The sequence below is a fragment of the Photinus pyralis genome, unplaced genomic scaffold (assembly GCF_008802855.1).
Source record: "Photinus pyralis isolate 1611_PpyrPB1 unplaced genomic scaffold, Ppyr1.3 Ppyr1.4_LG1, whole genome shotgun sequence".
NCBI classification, from domain to species: domain Eukaryota; kingdom Metazoa; phylum Arthropoda; class Insecta; order Coleoptera; family Lampyridae; genus Photinus; species Photinus pyralis.
The window spans coordinates 66787969-66806998 of record NW_022170249.1 but is presented as its reverse complement, the minus strand read 5'-3'; the positions used below and the strand labels follow the sequence as shown (position 1 = coordinate 66806998).

General features: G+C 36.7%; 1 protein-coding gene across 2 annotated transcripts in view; it reads right to left on the bottom strand.

Moving 5' to 3' along the window:
- Positions 1-977: 977 nt before the first annotated feature.
- LOC116159949 (neuropilin and tolloid-like protein 2) overlaps positions 978-19030 on the bottom strand; it is a 126894-nt gene continuing 108841 nt past the window's right edge. For both annotated transcript variants that reach the window (XM_031473060.1, XM_031473061.1), the window contains 4 exons: positions 18756-19002; positions 18593-18702; positions 11111-11248; positions 978-1593 (listed from right to left, as the gene is read on the bottom strand). In XM_031473060.1, coding sequence (XP_031328920.1) covers positions 1051-1593; positions 11111-11248; positions 18593-18702; positions 18756-19002 — 1038 coding nt within the window. In that variant the 3' untranslated portion in view covers positions 978-1050. The remainder of the gene's footprint in view (positions 1594-11110; positions 11249-18592; positions 18703-18755; positions 19003-19030) is intronic.

The following is a 19030-nucleotide window of genomic DNA, read 5'->3' as shown; positions in this document are numbered from 1 at the left end:
AGCTCGATTTCTCGAAACTCTACTCCCGTGTCGACAGTGGAGATCGCCCTTTCACCAGATTACCTGGAATCGAGAAGCCTGCCAAAGTTTACACGCGTTTTTTTGAATCTCTTCACTTTGACATTCAGAGCACTGGGCAGAAATCACATTCACCTCAGAGCATTTCTAAACGTCAAGTCAAGTTTTAATAACAATACGTTTAAATTGAGTGTGTATGCCCATACCCTTTGCGGAAAAAAATTGTACTGACCATTCCTTTTGAAAAATAGTGATACGAAGATAAATAAACGTATGGTAGTATCAAATGGCACAGCAGATGTACGGACCAATACTACGAGTAGAATTGTATTAAATTTCGAGCACATCATGTTCCAAGGTTTCTCCTTGTTTTATATTATGATAAATGCATATAAACAGTTTTCCACCGGGCCTTTTTCTATCAAACACTTTCTTCACAACAGGTGTGCTTTTTAATTAGTTTATAAATCGATAAATGAATAGGTACCTACCTACCTTTGTTGGCGCGTCACCTTTACTTCTCCACGTTGCTGCTCGCTTGAAAATGCTGTTAATTAAAAGCAGAAAGCAAAAACAATGGTAATGAAATTTATTTAATACATATATACACAATTTCAATAAAAAACGGCAGTTATTCTATGTGAAGGTTTTAGTTTTTTCCTCATACACAGTTTGATAGTTTGATAAGTTAGCTATTTTCGCCTGTTTAGTCCACAGAATCAATCACAGGCAGTTTGGTACATATTCATTTATTAACTACCTAGCGAAAATCAATAATCGAGTTAAACAAAAAGGATAAGGGATAAAAGGGAAATTGGGGGATTGTCTTTTGTGTGAAAATTTATAAAATATCTAGTTTATAGAAAAATGCAGGTTAACTATATATCACGTGTTATAGAAATCCCAATCGTGTGTCTGTGTTTCGGCATTTTTTATAAGACTTTCTATTACTTCGATCATTTTAGGAGAGTTCTTCATATCATGCCGGGGGTGTCTCCTTTTATACGGCTCCCACTCGGCGCAAGGCATATGTCAGTGGGTCACTATGACGTCTGGTGCGGATTTCGTCGTTTGAACACTATAGGGACGTCTTTTATCGTCCACGTGAGGTTTAGGCTCAACTCGTTCCATTTCTATTCTCGCCTCGGCGCGATATTTGTTCTCCTTTTTATAACCGAACGTACTAAACGGCGCTGGGGGGCTCGGCTTTGAATGTGAAGTTATGCTGTGAACGGGTGAACTATGTTCTGAATTATAGTCGTGAGGAAAGAACAAACTCTCCCTCGTTTGACACGCGCTGTCGCACATTTCTAATTGCATCTCGTCTCCGTTTTGTGAATAAATATCACCGTTTGGGCTAACACCGTGTTCACTACGAATTAATATTGGCAATATATCACCGCCTGGTACGTAGCAGGAGGTGTCAGCCATTATGGCATTTGCGCTAGTAAAGCGTTGGGAATCCGACGAATGTGTACTATCCGAATGAGATCCGATTTTTGAGTGTTTCTTTTCCATCTCCTCTTGCTTTCCGAGCTCGTCCAATTGTTGCTCTCTGCTTTGACGAATGTGTTCCTGAAATAAAATTAATTCCTTTATATTTTGTTAATGTGAGCCAAATGTGCAGAGTTCATTATCAGTAAAGTAAATAATTTACTATCACCGTTAATTTCCCCTTCAATCACTAGTAGACTTGGTATTTCCGTTGTATAGTGCCTACTGTCCTATGAAAGATAAGCACTAGAATCGGATTAAGTCTTAGCCATTCATACCACGTCTATTACCTAACGCTTATTATTTCAGGATAATGCATTCCTTCATCCTTGCAGCTGTATTGCACAGCAAGCTTACATAATTTCTATTATATAGGTATATATAAAATAAACCCGTGCTCAGGCTAAATACTCTATTGCGAAATTCCGATCATACATAATTAGCAGCCTTGATAGACGAGAGTACCAGGTATTGAAAATGTGTTGTTCCGAGTTTATTTCAGGCGTCAGTGCCGCAAGTATTTCAATCCCTCAGTAGAGTTTTTGTGGGTTTTACGAGACAGACAAGGATTCTTGTAAGGGAAGTTTTCTGTGGAAAGATGCTCGAGGAATCTACTCTTTGAAAAGACCTTTCTAGCACGTTCTATTCAAAAAGCATATTAATATAGTTACTCTCAGATTCCGCAACTCGTAATCTCATTTCGGTACTCAAATGGAAAAATCTTGGAAGAAAAGGAAATAGTATCCAATTGTGATATTTTCCATATAGCAAAACAACGTTTGTATCTTCCATAGCTGGTATTGTGATTTGGAAAAACCTGTTAGCTGCACTTTCAAAGTACGGCGCGGGCGGCGTAGTGAGGTAAGCGCTCATTGAGCCGAGCCGAACGAGTCGCACTCACCGCACGAATCGCAGGAAAATATTCTTTGCATTGGTTTAAGCGAAAGTGCACTTGACTAGTTCGAGTCGCACGACTCGTACTGCCGTAAATGCGGCTAGATTTTTTGAAAAGAATATATCTTCGGCGCGTACGATGCGAGTTGATGACGTACGACGGGATTCCGGGTAGTGAGCGCGCAGGCTGGAAGAACTTCACTTCATCTTCAAGTAGATCGGGAAATAACGAGTTAAATTCACCAAACCTTGGTTGTTTCTTGCATATATTATGTACCCATACGCTTCGTTTCGTTTTTACATTTTCTTCTTCTGCTAATAAACTGCCAACAATGATGACGTCTTCTTCACTGTCGCTTATTTTTCAAAAAAATACTAAGGAACCTGCACGCAACGGACGCCAAATGTCTAGTGGTACGACTCTTGTCGTGCGAAACTGAAAACCGGTGACGTATATATTTATTATATCAGCAAAATGCGGCTCCTGCGATTGATGCGGTTCGTTCGGCATGAATCAGTGGGCGCTTACCTCTTAAAACATGCGATTCGTGCGGTGAGTGCGACTCGTTGCGCTCGGTTCAATGAGCGCTTACCAGGTGCGCTCAACGTGCGGCAGTTTCGTTACTTAGCTAGTAGGCTGCTGTTTAAGTACTGGAATTCCTAAAACTGTCATAATTTGTACCTACATTAAATTTTTCAATTGATGATTAGGGGAAGATTCAGTTAACAGAATCATTTTGTTGGCATTATGTAAATAGAAATTACAGAAATGACGAAGCCCTATTGCATTATCTGCTCGAAACACATGCAACCGCTGACGCCGCTCACAAACGCCACGTTAAGCAAGTGTAGGGGTGTGCTAGAAATTCGAAACAAGTTTAAAAAGTCATTATGGAAACAAGAATGACGAGAGCGTATTTTCCTCCTAATAATACTAATGCTAGGAAAAAATACCGGTAGGCACGAGATCCTTATCCTATTCTCTTTCAAATGAGCCGCCTATCGCCGAAGTCTGCTTTCATAAATAAGAAAGTTACCATGCGCAAAACCAAATGTTAACACTGGTGTTAGATTTGCTTGTATTCCAAGTGCCTATGTAGTAAATTTAGTTTAAATACTTCAGTAAATAAGGAAGTTGGCATTGCGCATGCGCAAAATAATATTTTGAAAATATCGTTAATTATCGCCAAAATCGAGTACGTGTGACGGACGGGCGGACGGATGTCAAAGTGCAGCCAATAGCGATTTTTCACTTTGAGGAAAATACGCTAAAAAGAACTGTTTATCATTGAATAATGTAGTGTTACCAAAGACAATAAATGAGTTACATGTATCATTGGCTATGCTACCAGCGTGTCCACAGCTTTACCTCCAAGATACAGACTATCTGTAAACCTTCCGAACCATCAACTTCAAGTATACCAAGGTAATTTATTTTATTATTACCATAAATTAAGCTTGTGAAAACCGCATTTAGAAATTCGGAGTCCTTCTATGCGTTTGCGCAATTTTTCGTAAATATATACTTAATTCGTTTTTCTTGAAACTGAAAGAAATTGAATTGTTTTAAATTTTATCTTTGTGCTTTTTAGTTCAAGTCAAAACTAAAATATTCAAGCGAATGAAGATATCGAGAATGAAGAAGGAGTTAAATCACAAGACGTTAGTGTAACGAAGCATCCGGAGTTTCTGAGTGGATTTTGCCGTTTACAAGGACCACCCTGTATAGTAACGATTTGTTTGAGCTTCGTTACGTAGAAAACCGTAATTTTGAGAAGTTTCCGCGATGCCATGGAGACAAGGAGATACCGTAATTAATTAGTTCGCCTACACCCGTTGATGTTGGAATTTTCGAATTATTTTTGTAACCACTGAAGGGTCTTGTTCTGGAGAAGATGAAGAACAATTAATATGTTTTGGTTTCAGCACCGTTAATTTATTGTTTATAAGCTGTTTGAGTTCCCCATAATAAGTAAAAGCAAGGATAGAACAAGTTCCGAAGCGAGTTGTTTTGTCCGCTATCAGCTAGCGTCGTGCCTGCAAAAATTAGATAACCGCCACCTGCTCCGAGTCCGAAAACTTTCAATTAACATACCTACAGTGAATTATTGTAATGAGTTCATGAGCTTCCGTTGTGTCTTTTGAGTATGTATAATTAGCATGCACTAATTAAATGAATTACAGTAAAGGAGCGCCGATTGAGACCATTGTGGTATCAATCTTTGCGCGCTTAAATAAGGAATCGATTCCCAGCTGTTCGTGAATTTTTAGGACGAACAGGAGCCGAATAATTAATTAAAAATGAAATTGATTGGTTTCGATTTCGTATTGAATACGCTACGGTTTGGAGTTTCCTTCTACTTCTACCAAATTGGGTTTCCTTTATCAGCGAAACGCTCAATTTTGGAAGGATCTTTTTGCGTTCTACTTGCCGTAAGTAAGTCCGTAATATTTTTTGGATCTTTGCATCTTTTACGTTTCACTGACCGTAAGCGATCTTTATTTTTTGCGTCCCTCTTTATAAATTTCCAAAGCCGAAGCCGTTTTAGTGATTATATATATGTATAGGGGGGAATTGTGTTATTGTGTTTATCCGTTTTCCCGAATTTACCTAATTACCTTTCTTCCGCTAGGGAATTTGCCGGTAGGCCCTATTTTGTTTTATGTCTTACTAACCTATCATAGCACATTTTATATCTGTGATACGCGGGCATAAAGTACCACTTTATGCCCTAGGGCATTAAGTATCACCATAGTAACTCATTTATACTTAATGACAAAACAAACAAATATTTGCAGGTCATTGAAAATTAGAAACGTCAATTATTAATTGTCAATACCTACTAAATCACAAGATTGGCCTTATTTCGTATAGTTTCTGGAACTTCTTGCTCATTCATGATGAATTGAATTATTTAAAATTACGTTTGACGTTTGCATGGTTTCAATCACATTAACAAATTCGAACCACGCATACTCGATCAAACATAATGAATTATTTTGTAAACGAATTTTAACGAAGAAAACTATTTGTAAAACATAAAATTGTGTATGTACCACGCGCATAAACTGATGTTTATACTCTCGGGCGACTAAAAAGCTCTCGGGCCATAGGCCCTCGAGCTTTTTAACTCGTCGCCCTCGAGAATATAAACATCAGTATTATGCCCTTAATACATAAATAACTATTAGCGTTCCAGACATTACGGCCGCATTTACTGAACCTGACCGCCGAACACCTGGAATTATCATCTCCGATTAAGACTACTTCCGAGGCTACCGAAACCTACCCGTCCGTCCGTAATTACCGCCGACATCGTCCAGGCGCGAGATTATCGTCTGGTGGCGCCCGAGTCCGTTCTTCCGTCCGTTCCCTGTATCGCCGTTTTGCCGTTTTGTCGCCGACTACCGCTTGAGGAATTACAAGATACTTTGTATTAATATCTTTAATTAAATTACACTTGAACAATAACTCTACTAATTGGGTTTTAATTCCTTCAGCACCAGCTATTCGCGAGCAGCCAAAGTTCGTCGCAATAGTGAAATAATAAATTGTGATAATGATCTCGAAGATGAATATGAAAATGCAAATACATTATGTGTAATTTGTTTGCAAAAAAGAATGAGAGGACGCAATCTACCTCTCCATTTATGCAAAAAAAATTATAAGTACATTATGATAATTGTAATAAAAATTGGTTGTCGTATGTAAAAGTAATGTAGTACGTTTTACTTTCAAAAACAGCATCTCAATAAAATAATTCGTGGGCAGCGAAATTTGATGGCCGTCTGGCACACCTGCAAGGTATAGGCTACCTACTGCAAACATTCCAGAACTCTAGGACCATTCCCCTAGAAGTAGTTCGAAACGGCTGAAGTGGGCCCGAACGAATGGACAGACGGACGGACAAAACGCAAACAATAGCACATTTTTTTTAATTCTTAAAAAATGCGCTAAAAATACATAAACAGCAGCCTACTGGCTAAGTAACGAAACTGCCTCACGCGGCACGTTCCACGCAAATAAACGCTACGCCGCAGTTTGAAAGTTCAGCTAACAGGTTTTTCCAAATCAGAATACCAGCTGAAATTATAAATGATAAACCTTAACATATAACATTTTCAGGTTTGCCAAAATGCTCCGATTTTCATGAATTTTCCGACATGTTTACATGATCAGCTAACACATTTTTCCACGGATCCAATGCAGCTGACACATTTTTTAAGATCAACGTTTTATAAATTAATCATCATTAATTTTTTAGCTTTGCCAAAATGATCCAAAATTCATTCATTAATATTTTTATCTCTTATTCCCATTTTGCATTCAAACCATGTGTCAAAGTAATCAAATCTTAGAAAGCTTATAGGTGAGAAAAATCCTATGTTATTTCTTATTGTGATAATATGAAGAATCTGAGATAGAATTCAGAGAGAACGAACAATCCGAAGAATCTGAACAAACAGAAAAACTGTAATAAGCGGAAGAATCCGAAATGTCCAAAGTATTCGAAAGGTTAAAAGCATGTGTTTTACGAATTGTAAGAATCGGAATAATTAGAAAAAGTAGGAAGAATAATAGAAATTTTTGATGGGACTGAACAAATTTAAAAGCTGGAAGGATCCTAAAAATTTGATGAATCCGACGATTCCGAAAAAAAAGGAAAATCGAAAAATCTGGTCAGTTTGTAGAATTAAAAGAATCAGAAGAAACGAAGTAGAAACATTCAAAGCCCTAGAAGAAACGAAAGAATCCAAGCGCAAGAAAATACAGGGAATTCACTGCAAATAATAAATCCAAACGTGCCATGAAATCTGAAAAGCTAGATGAACTCGACGAAACGAAAGTACCAGAACAATTTTAATAATACGAAAGATTTGAAGAATCTTATGAATCTTTTACTTGAAGATCCATAGAATCATCCAATCAAAAGAATCTGAAGCGTGTGACAAATCAAAGGAACCCGGATGGATCTGAGGAATTTGAGAATCTGAGAAATCGGAAAGAACTCGAACCATCTTGTGAATTTAAAGAAATATGCCTCTGGTTAATTTAAAAAATCAAAGGATTTTAAAATACTGAAAGGTTAGAAAAATACTTCCGAAAAATCTAAAAATGTTTCAAGAATCTAAAAACATGAGAAATTCGGAGAATCATAAAAAACTGAACGATCCAATGGATCTAACGACTTAAAAAAACGGAATAATAAAGAAATTAAATAATCTGAAGAAAAACTGAGATCTAAAAAAAACTAGAAAATTTTTAAATTTTGAAGAACCCAAGACTAAAGAGTATCAAGCATCTGAAGGAATGGCACATTTAAAAAAATCTTAACTGAAGAAATTTGAAAAGAATATGAAGAAACAAACGATTAACCTGGAAGATCAGAAGGATATAAAGAAACTAGGGAATGTCAACGAGATCTTGAAAATTAAGATGTCCGAATCCTCTATGCCATAGTTCGATTTTATTTTGCGTGTTGTCGGTTACGGAACTACCTATTCACGTGTACAAACCATCGACATATTTGGTACTGATTTGGCACAAACGTAAAATAAATCGTCCCGAAGTTTGGCTGTCATTTTGACGTTGCCCTTTAAATCATGTCGATTTCTGAAAATAACTTCGTGATCTTTCTCTACAACTTTCGTTACAGATAACAAGTTTGTTCGTAAATCAATCAGGAATAAGGATTTTTGAGGTGTACGTTCTTGTACCTACCCTGGGATTTGATTTTGAGATTGACACGACCTGTCGCAACAACATCTGCAGTTGCTGAACTAGTAAGTCGTATTGAGCTGTCAATGTTTTCAAGGTTTTAAGGTGCATCTTTGTTCTTACAAAAATGTGATTTGCAACCACTATCCAAACACCAAAGTTGCGATTAAAGAAACGTTCGTCTACGTAACTTGCATTTTGTTTATTTTTGCCTGGAGTATTAACATTTTTTGGATTCCATGTCACCCTCTCCTCTTACAATAACCGCAATATTGCAGTTCAGTTTCTGTTTATTGTAGTTATCTGATCGTAATTTTTCTGTTGCGTTTGACTCAGTATTTCACGAGGGGAGTGGAGTATTTTGGTGTACACGTTTTGAGTAATACTGAGTGATAGTAAGTAATACAACATTATGTATGAGTAATGGTGTACACGTTTTAAACCAGCGTTTTACGACTCGGTTTTCCCTGTTTTTCTTTCCCTGCCATCGCTACCATCAATTATTTTAATTTTCAATGATTCAGGGTCAGGCGACGCGCAGTATGTCATGCGTCTCGATGACACATCTAAAATTATCAAAATTATCCTGAAGACTATGTAATCGAATAATTGTGAGAAGATCGTCATTGATTTCTAGTCATTAATGGCGTTGAGTTTGGCAACTATATCAAAGAAACGTGAAAAATGTTCCCCCACATCATTTTCATCGGATATTTTTTGAGTAATGAATTGCTTAAATGAACTTGCTTTTCGGGTTTGGTTCTTTTGATGCGTAAATACTTTGTAATTTCACCCATACATCGTTCTAAGTTTCACATCCCCATATTTGCTTTAGCTCCGTAGGTGAAATTATAGTATGAGCTCTGACCTCGCTTTGCGATCTTGTAAGATCCCTGCGTCTTGTAGTTACTGTCGATTAACGGCGTTTTCGGTACCTGACTCAACTTCTGGTTTCTCACGGATACCGAACACAAATCTACTTTCACAAGTAACGCATCGACTTGAATGTTCCATGTAACATATAATTACCTACTTCTGTTGAGTAATTCGATTCTGGTAGCATTAAGGATGTTAGCGCGAGCCATTTGTTGATTTCTAATCGAATAACCATATGACTAGGAGATTAAGACAAATCGACTGTTCGAGAGTAGGTACGTCACATTACGTTTTTGACAGTTATTCTGTTTTAAAGTAGTTAGAGCGCCTAAGTAAAAGTAACAAGAAGTTGGTGAAAATTTGGTCACTTATTCTCTGAGAGACGCACTTTCTAATGGTCAAAAGAAAAAAGTGTTCCTATGTGCCGTTTCTGAGATATTTGACAGTAAAAACAGGGTATTTTAACATGGGCTCTTATGGACATACTCAGTTTTTCTGAGCTAGCGAAGGTTTTTGTATCAAGACTTAAATGAGATGGGTCTCATTAGAAGCGAAAATTTTGTGACGAATCTAAATATGCACGGAAAAGTACATGTTCATGATGAAATAAGGAAGATATTTACCGCCGAAGCGGCGTCTGCTCTGGCACGCTATGCAGCACGCGTTTAAATCTGATGACTTTTCCACTAGGTCTAGTATATAGCTGAGCTAGGACAATCTTTTCCTTCTTCTGCTGAGCACTTTTCTTCACAAAAGGCATGGTGTCTTTCAGAAAGAACACCAAAACCAGCGATATTTATAAAGGCCTGCACACGTCTTGTTGACACACTGATCGGATCGAGATCAAGATAGCGGCTGGGGATCTATGGTGCCAACATCGAAAACCCAAATCCACTACACCGACTTCACGTAAAACGCCAAATTATTTAGTTTCCCGGCTTTTACATACGTCTCGCATACGTTTTGATTAAAAATAAATATATTCCTTTAGGATTTACCGCTTACACTGTGAATATTTAGTCGCGGTGTGTCGTCAACTGTTTAGTGTGCAAAGGTTTGAAACAGGGTCGAAAAGTAGGGAGACTAGTCAAGTAGACTACTGTATATACCTTTTTAAAAATCATGTATGACGTTTGCATTGTGCTGAGGTACAAAATACCACTCATACCGTATTCCTAATTATGTTTCCTTCGTAACAACATTTTTTGGGGACGTTTACCGTAAGTAATAGGTAGGCCGAGTACATCGCTTGACTTCAGCCGAACGCGCTCTAACTACTTTAATGATCTTCAATCGCGCAAAACTTCCAACAACTAATTTATCGGACGTCTGGGCCCATAACTTAGTGGAAGTTGTAAATGTAACGCGCGATAAAAGAGTATAACAAAGAATATCCTGAAATATATTGGACAAATATTACACGTCAATGAATGTTATAAATTGACCACACTATTAATTATAAACATGTTGTAATGGAAACGGTATTAGTTGTTAAATTAATTTAGTATAGTTAATTAAATGTTCAATTATTCGTTCTAAATCGTATAGAATTACAAATGAATTGAAAAAAAAAGTTAATTTTATAATTGATTTTGAGAGAGTACTCACAAAGGGTTGTATAAAAGAACGGAAAACGGGTTCCAGCATGTATCATTTTATAGTAATAGTGCGTTGCTGGCGCAAGAGGATTTATTTTGCAGATACCAGATTTAAGACTGCGCCACACGATTACATATATTGGTATACTATAGGTTTAACGTATAACCTTAAAATTACGCTAACCATAGGAAATGATTATTAAAACCCAAAGATCATTACCTCGAAAATGGCATAATGGAAATTGATTTAGATCTAACCAGGTACTTATCCGTGTGTTATATATAATCGAAAAGTGGTTCCTTTGTTAAAATGTACCTAAAAGAATATCTCTGTATTTGTCAAAAGAAATGATTCCATCATTTAAACGAGCTTACATTTACGGTTATAAATTCCCTCTACAAAAACTTGAGCTCGAGTTTAATTTTAATCTTGACTAATGAAGTCTTTTGCATTCACTCCAAAGAATCTTATTCTCATGGGAAAAATGCGAACAAAGATGTTGCCACTTACCTGGATGATGCGATGATCACTTATTAGCTTCTTAATGCAACTGACGATAAATGTGAGACACATTCCTGCCAAAATTAAGCAGAAGACTACCATTATGACGATAACACGCAGTTCGGAGAATGGAGCGCTTACAGTTTTCTGTAACAAGGAATAAATACGGCGGTCATTACATTAACATGGTACTTACAGTAATTACTACTATTCTATTACCGGTGGGTTTTCGGTTCTCAGTTCTTTATTAGCTCGTTCATTAGGTTAATAATTGTGTCGTTTTAAACCAGTAGTGTATTAGGTAGGTACGCAAATCACATTGCGATTGCGAGTATACGCTTTCGTAATGTTGTGCAATGGGAATAAAGTAGCCAGCAACTGCTATAGGTAGGTACTTTATGCATCCAGTTTAAAGTCGAAAGAATAGTCAAACTGATCCGTTTTATGCTGGCGAAATATTTAACGTAGGTACCATCAATGACATGGATTATGTGATTAGACTGATTAATGCATTATATAGTAGACTGTAGCACAGTGTGACTGTAGTGAATACTTGTATGTTAATGCTTGTGCTTCTCTACTGAGATGACGTTTGCCATAAAAATAATTTATACTGAGATTAAATTACTGTCGTCGCAAACGACCAATAACAAATAAGTTACCGAACATTCTTAGATTAATTAACTGACTGATACCTTAGACCATAGAGTACATGGATTGCTAATTGTAACTAAAATATGGCCAAGGACATTGCCTGGTATGTACGTTTCAGGATAAACGAGTCTGTCCGATGAGACACGATTTGAGGCTGTCAACCTATAAATTAACAAACGTCAATTAATTAATTGCCCAGATATGGCAAAAAAAGCAAACCTATTCGTATTTGTGGACGTATAGAAGATAATCAGGATTCAGGAGTATTTAAAGCTTCCCATACTACAAAAGCTACTCTTTACGCGAACCGAAAGGTGTTCATACGACTTTAGTTTACCCTGAGATTCACATACCCCCAACTACAATGCCCTCTGTCCGTGACCAACCATTTTGTATTGAAAGCATAGGGCTAATAGCAGTCCATGTATTATATGGTCTAAGACTGATACTCGAATAATTAATCTATTGTTTTCTTAATCAAATGATTGGTTGTCAAGTAGTCGATTCACCGATCCATTAATCGATTATTTTGCTGAGTAATCAAAATCCGATTGTGAATTATGAACGATTTCGGGCATTACTAGCACAGAATAATCCGATTGTATACCCTTCGTGTACCTAAATATCCAGGGGCGGACTGGGTACTTAAGGACCAGGTGGAATTGCATACGTTACGGGCCATTAAAGTATTAGTGTAGTAATGAAGGTGGCGGGGGGGGGGGGGTAGCTCTGAGGTGCACCACAAAAACAGTACTCCTTTCTCGAAAATCAATTACCATACAGTTTTCTTTTAATTCAGCTGATAATTAAAAGTAACAAAATATACAATCCACACGAGGTGCGTCGCCTATCATTGTATTTCAGCACTTTCATGCTACGACAAAAAATGATAAATTCATTGTAAAACACTTCAATTAAAACAGAATTTTTTAACAACCTAACATCAACCCCAATTAAAGAAACGTGTTAATAATTTTGAGCCCCGAAAAAAAATTGTCTCAGATCAACCCAGAAAAAAATTTTCTTATAGAATGGTGCCTGTAGAATCCATAATTTCAAACAGTTCCAAGATTGGGCTACTAGTTCAAAAGTTACAGCCCTTTGAATTTTTTTGGAAATTGGTTTCTAGTCTATAACTTTTGATTGAGAAGTCTGATCGAAAAAGTACGAATTGATTTGGATTCTACGCACCCAAATTAATAAAAAAAAGTGTTTTCCCGAGAAATTTTGGTGTAGTCGATTTTTGGTAAAAAAGGAAGGTAATACACTGCCTTTTTTTGAGCCCCGAAGAAAAAATTGTCTCAGATCGACCCGAAAAAAAAGTTTTCTTATAGAAAATTACCATACAGTTTTTTTTAAAATTGCAGCTGATAATTAAAAGTAACAAAATATACAATCCACACGAGGTGCGTCGCCTATCATTGTATTTCAGCACTTTCATGCTACGACAAAAAATGAAATTCATTGTAAAACACTTCAATTAAAACAGAATTTTTTAACAACCTAATATCAACCCCACTTAGAGAAACGTGTTAATAATTTATTAATAGTGCAAGAAACTAAATACAGCACATACTTATAAATTTCCAACGGGCCATTCTGATCTACAGGCCAGGTGGCAACCGCCACCCGCCCCCCCCCGGGTTAGTCCGCCCCTGTAAATATCCACAAATATGCTAGATAAACGCACCCAATGTACGACTTAAAAACAATTCGTTGATAATTTTAAGGTTACAGATTGCGAATATCTCTATACAATATCTTAAACAACAGCCTTCGACATCAATAACCAATCAATGACTATAGATAGGACAAGAACTACCTTTTGCAAAGTGAAGAACAAACCGAATGCAGTGTCCAAAACCGCAGCCCCGAAACCTATAACGATAGAAATCGTCTTATGAAGCTGAGGAAACTAGAGAACCACGTGAATGAAGCATCTGCAGTCTTGTAACAAGTGCTTGCTTTATGCTTAGAAAGATTTGAGTTCAAATTTGTCAATATTTACATTTTTATACGTGTCCCGCTTCATTGTGTTTCCGGGTCTAAAGATGGTTCTTACGTAGCATGAGGGACGGACTTTCTGTTATACTTTTACATGTATAAACAAGTTAAAAAGTAATCGTAAACGACTTACATAAAGCGCATTTCCACTTGCATTCATTTCCCATTTGTAAGATGCAACTTCTATAAAATCGTAAAAATCCGGCCACAAATATGAAAGATAGCGTTGCACATGGGCAATCCATTTTTATTGTGCTACTTCAATGTCAGTTTATGAGAAGAATTTCATTTCAATGCTTTTCTAAATAAGAAAGTTGGAACTGCGCATGCGCAAACCTAAATTTTGAAACTAATGTTAGATTTTCCTTTGTTCCAAGCGCCTAAATATCAAATTTCACTTAAATGCTTCCATAGATAAAAAAGTTGGCACTGCGCATGCGCAAAATAAATTTTGAAACTGGCGCTAGATTTTCCTTTATTCCAAGTGCCTATGTATCAAATTTCATTTAAATTCTTCCATAAATCAAAAAGTTGGCACTGCGCATGCGCAAAACCAAATTTTGAAATTGGCAGTTGATTTTCCTTTATTCCAAGTGCCTATGTATCAAATTTCATTCAAATGCTTTTATAAGTAAAAAATTTTGCAATTCGGTTTATAAATGGTCGAGATGCGAAAAGGGCACTGTGAATTTTGAATCGATTCGATTCAACTTTTGGCGTTGCGTATTATATGGCTAAATCTATGCCCATATTGAATTTCATGCAATTCAGTTCATAACTAACGGAGATGTAAAAGCGATCGAACATTTCTAAACAAAGTTATCGTTCACACGGACAGATAGATGGACAGACAGACAAAGGAACAGACGGACAGACCAACAGGCAGACGACAGATAGCAATGCAAAATTATAAACGATCTCTAGGATCGTTAATAAATGTTATGGAACATGTAAAAAACGGTTTTTTGTTTTTTTACCTTTTTTTGGTACAAGACTCGACACCATAACGAACCAAATAGCGAAAAAAGTAGAACATAGCTCTTAAGATAAAGAACTAGTAGCGTCGCAAAACGAGCGGACGGACGGACGGACAAAGTGGCCACAATAGCGCATTTTTTTTTTATTTTTGTGGAAATGCGCTAAAAACGTGACTCAATCAAGCTTGGTTTGCGTCGTTTCGGTTTTTTGATGCGGCTACTACATTAGTAAAAATTCGGTGGAAAACAGAGACTCTTCATCGAACCTTACAGGTGAACCCAACTGCAAATTTTCGAAGGACGGCTGCGTAATCGACGTGATATTTGTATTGCGCAAGCTACGAAGTTTAACGGCTGCGTAATCGACGTGATATTTGTATTGCGCAAGCTGAAGTTAATTGCCGAATTACAAGGAAAAATGGTACCTACCGCCAATTCGTGGAAAGTATTGTTGCATTTTTTGATCATCGTAACTACGTTTAAATTAATTTTTACCACAAAAGCGTTGTGATCGAAAGTGCAGAACGTGTCATTGCGTTTATACTTGGAGTGGTTAGTTATACCATTGAATAATATATTATTCAATGGTTATACGATAAAAAACCCAATTTGTGCACCTCTCTGTTTTATACGGGGCGATAGTAAGATTCTGGATTAAACAGAAACCGGTGAAAAGTTTCAAGACGATTTTAATGGCTGTCCTAAGTATACAAAGAGGAAAATTGACATTTCCCTACTGCGGAACATTGGTTCATTATTCCAGTGAGTAAACAAGATTTCAACTCTAAATTTCGAAAAACCTGAAGCCAGGTTTGTTTCCAATTCAAATCGGCAACCATCTTTCAAAATTCACATACAACGAGTAGTCTAATTTATCAGGCGAAGCATATTCTGTGACTGTGGCTTAACGTACAAATTTTGAATGGTGGCCATTACATTATGATGCTAAAACGGTTGTTCCTTTAATAATCAATGAGTTTAATTAGGTAAGCGTGATGATTTATAAATTAGGATACTGAAACTGAGAAGGGTTGAGAAGTCTTTGTTTATACAAAGTTTCCGTTTCGAAATGCTTCTGCATCCACCTACCTTGTGCTACGAACACGTTCAAATGTGTATACAATAGTGCCACAATTAAACCTTGGTTATTATCACAAACTGTAGTAGGAAAAGCGCACCGACTCGGCTACATTATTCAGATATTGAAATAGTTCATTTAACGTCGGTAGGCGATTAAGTATTGACAGAGTTAATAAAGTTGTACAAGTGCTTGATTAGGTTTGGAGATTTAATTAGTCAGAATTTATCGCATAAATATTGCCCACAGCTGCTCCCGATAATTTCCACTCTGATTACAATTACAATTTTACGTTTAGAAAATGGGAAAGATGGGATATTCGTTTCGTAAAGATATGTTGGCACAAAAATCCTTGCCAAATAATATTGCAGAAAACAAAACATCCTTGCCTTTTGCTTAGGTTTCTGCTGTTGGAATACAAACGGCGCTTTATGCGTTTTATTTTCAAAAATTTTTCATTGGATAGGTAACAGGACGAACGATATCACTCGAAACTTTGATTAATTCCGAAAGGCAGCTGTCGATTGAAATGCAGATTGAGTAAGAAGTACGCGCTGGAGGTAAAATTGGATACCAACTAATATTAAAGGTTGACAGGATCTTCTGTTAGGGTTGAGAGCGTCTGCATTGTACACGAAAATAGCCCTGCAAGAAGTTTTGATTTCGTTAGCGGTAATGAGAAAGGTAATATTGGATTCAAGGCTTTGCGTCTTCGCTATTCAAAGAGTACTTCTTCAGTTTTATGAAGTATACACCTATTAAAGACTTTTCGGATCGCATAGCAAAGGAAGCGGGCTCGGAAGACGACGAATTTATACAAGAAAAATGCGTATCGTTATTTGCACGAATGCGCAAAATTTGATACTTGCCTTCTTACTTCCCTTATTTGGAATTAATTAAAACACTACGGTTTTCTACTTTGTTTTATACGAAAATACGATAATCAAGTTTCTATTGTCTGAAAACATCGGTTCTTCGTCTTATGCTAGTTTTCATGCCACTTATACTTTCTATTTTTTAATTACTGGTAAAATATGAACGGGAACAAATCATTAACGTCAAGTTGAACTCAATCCAGCAATACAGCAATACTCCCCCTTTCCTGTTCATTTTATAAAATTAAACTAAAAGTGAGTTGTATCCATCCAATTCGATCACGAAACTGAAATAGTTGAAAACAACACGTTAGCCCCCAATAGTTCGACTTATAGCCCAAAATGTTACATTTGAGACTTTTATACCTTATATTTACCCCCAAGCACTCTTCATGAACAACTAGAACTTTGCGATAAATTTTATATTCATGCGTCATAAATTATGTCCAAAAAAGTTATACCGGGTGATTCATTAGAAGTGAGGACAATTTGACTTTCCCGCAAATCAAAAAAATTCTGAAGTTGGTACGAACTGATGATCATTTATTTAATTGCTTTCAGTAAATCGTTTACTTATTTATAATCTTCAAATACTGCTTCTGTTTTACCACAAATTATAAACTAACACCAGACACAGTCACGTTTCTTACATATTTTAGTGCATCAACTCCAAAAATTGTTCAAAATGGAAAAAGTAATAAACCACAAATGGCACACAACAATTAACGGCGACACTGGTTTCTTAAATGACAGTCATGACAGAACAAAATTACTAACGAAATTCAAACCGTCAATCTAACAATGCAAAAAATACTAAAACCTTACGCGCGAAATTCAAGCGATCATCACTTCTAATGAATCACCCGGTATGTTAGGTGTCAAAGCATCCATCTGTGATAACGATACTCGTAAATGACCAAGGATTGTTGGCACAGGAGCCAAACAATTTCAAGTTACGCCACTACGGAAATTCGAATACAAGTTGTGGACTTTAAAGTTCAAATTATCTAATCATTTTTTCTATTAGGAGCTTTGTTAGTATATTGACGTACAGCTTAATCACCCAGGCACCGTTTTTATCAATACAGTGGTTACAACAAAACATTAGTTTTTCTACATTACCTTTTTCATTTTTAGAGATTGGACGTCGGTTTGGTCCCTACTGTAAGAAGATTCAGAAAGGCAATATTGTTTGCAGCACACTTGAAGATTTTCTCACCACACTTAGGAAAATCAATTACGGTCCGTGAAGTTGTAGTGTCGATTTGAAAGGAATTAAGTTCCCAGTATTTCATAATGTTGTGCTCATACTTCGTGCTAATTTGTGCTGCTAATTTCAAACTTTGCGAGTAATTCAACTTTTTCTGATGTAGTGTCAACATTTATGTTTCCATAAATAAGAAAGTTGGCGTTGCGCAATTTGCGCATGCGTACATCTGATTGTTACATTACGCGATATGTTTGCCTTTACCACCTGGTGGTTAATTTTAAAAAATATAGGAGGAGGATGGCAGTGCGCAGTTTGCACATTTAATTTTTACTATAAATATGCGCTAAGTTTATCTTTACTAAAAGCATCTATGGTTACAATTTCAAAGAAATGTCTATAAACTTGGCTTGCGCACATCAATCGACAAGATTTTTTTTGGCTCAGGTGTCAGAGCCATAAGCTACCGAATTCAAAAAGAACGACCTAAATATATTGAAAACTGTTGCGGCCTCGGACGGACTGAGCCTCATTTTAAATGTTTTATGGCTCCGTAATTTCAAACCATAAACGACACTAGATATCAGTAACGAAAAGACGAACTTTCAGAAGTTTTCACTTTTCCGAGAAGTTTTTAGAAAAAAATGCCCGAGCGTGGTTCTAAACTGGAACAATACTAAAACTAAATAAACTTACGTGACAGTTTTCTTCATCCCATTGTGAGCGACAATTCTTCTGGTCGTTGCACTCCAATTCCTTGGCTATACAAGTAGCGTCGTCGCAATCAAATTCATCCGCTAAACATTCTGAAACAAGCGAGAAATGTAATCTTGAAATCTACTTTGAATATTAGACTTACTTTGAGAGACTTTATCGACATCTCTGTACGCTGTGAATAATGCTTTAAAAGACGAATCGTACGCTTTCGGCCGAGCAAAAAATCTAATAAACATAATGTGACTCTTTGACGACACGATGTCTGCAACGGAACCGCAGAAATTATTTAATCTGGAAGGCAAATCGGTTCGATTGCTGAAGACGTCGATGAAATTATTTTCACAGTCGTTAGGTTTCGATAGCTGAAAGTCAGTGAACGCGATCTGCACCTAAAATAGACAAAACGAAATAATCACC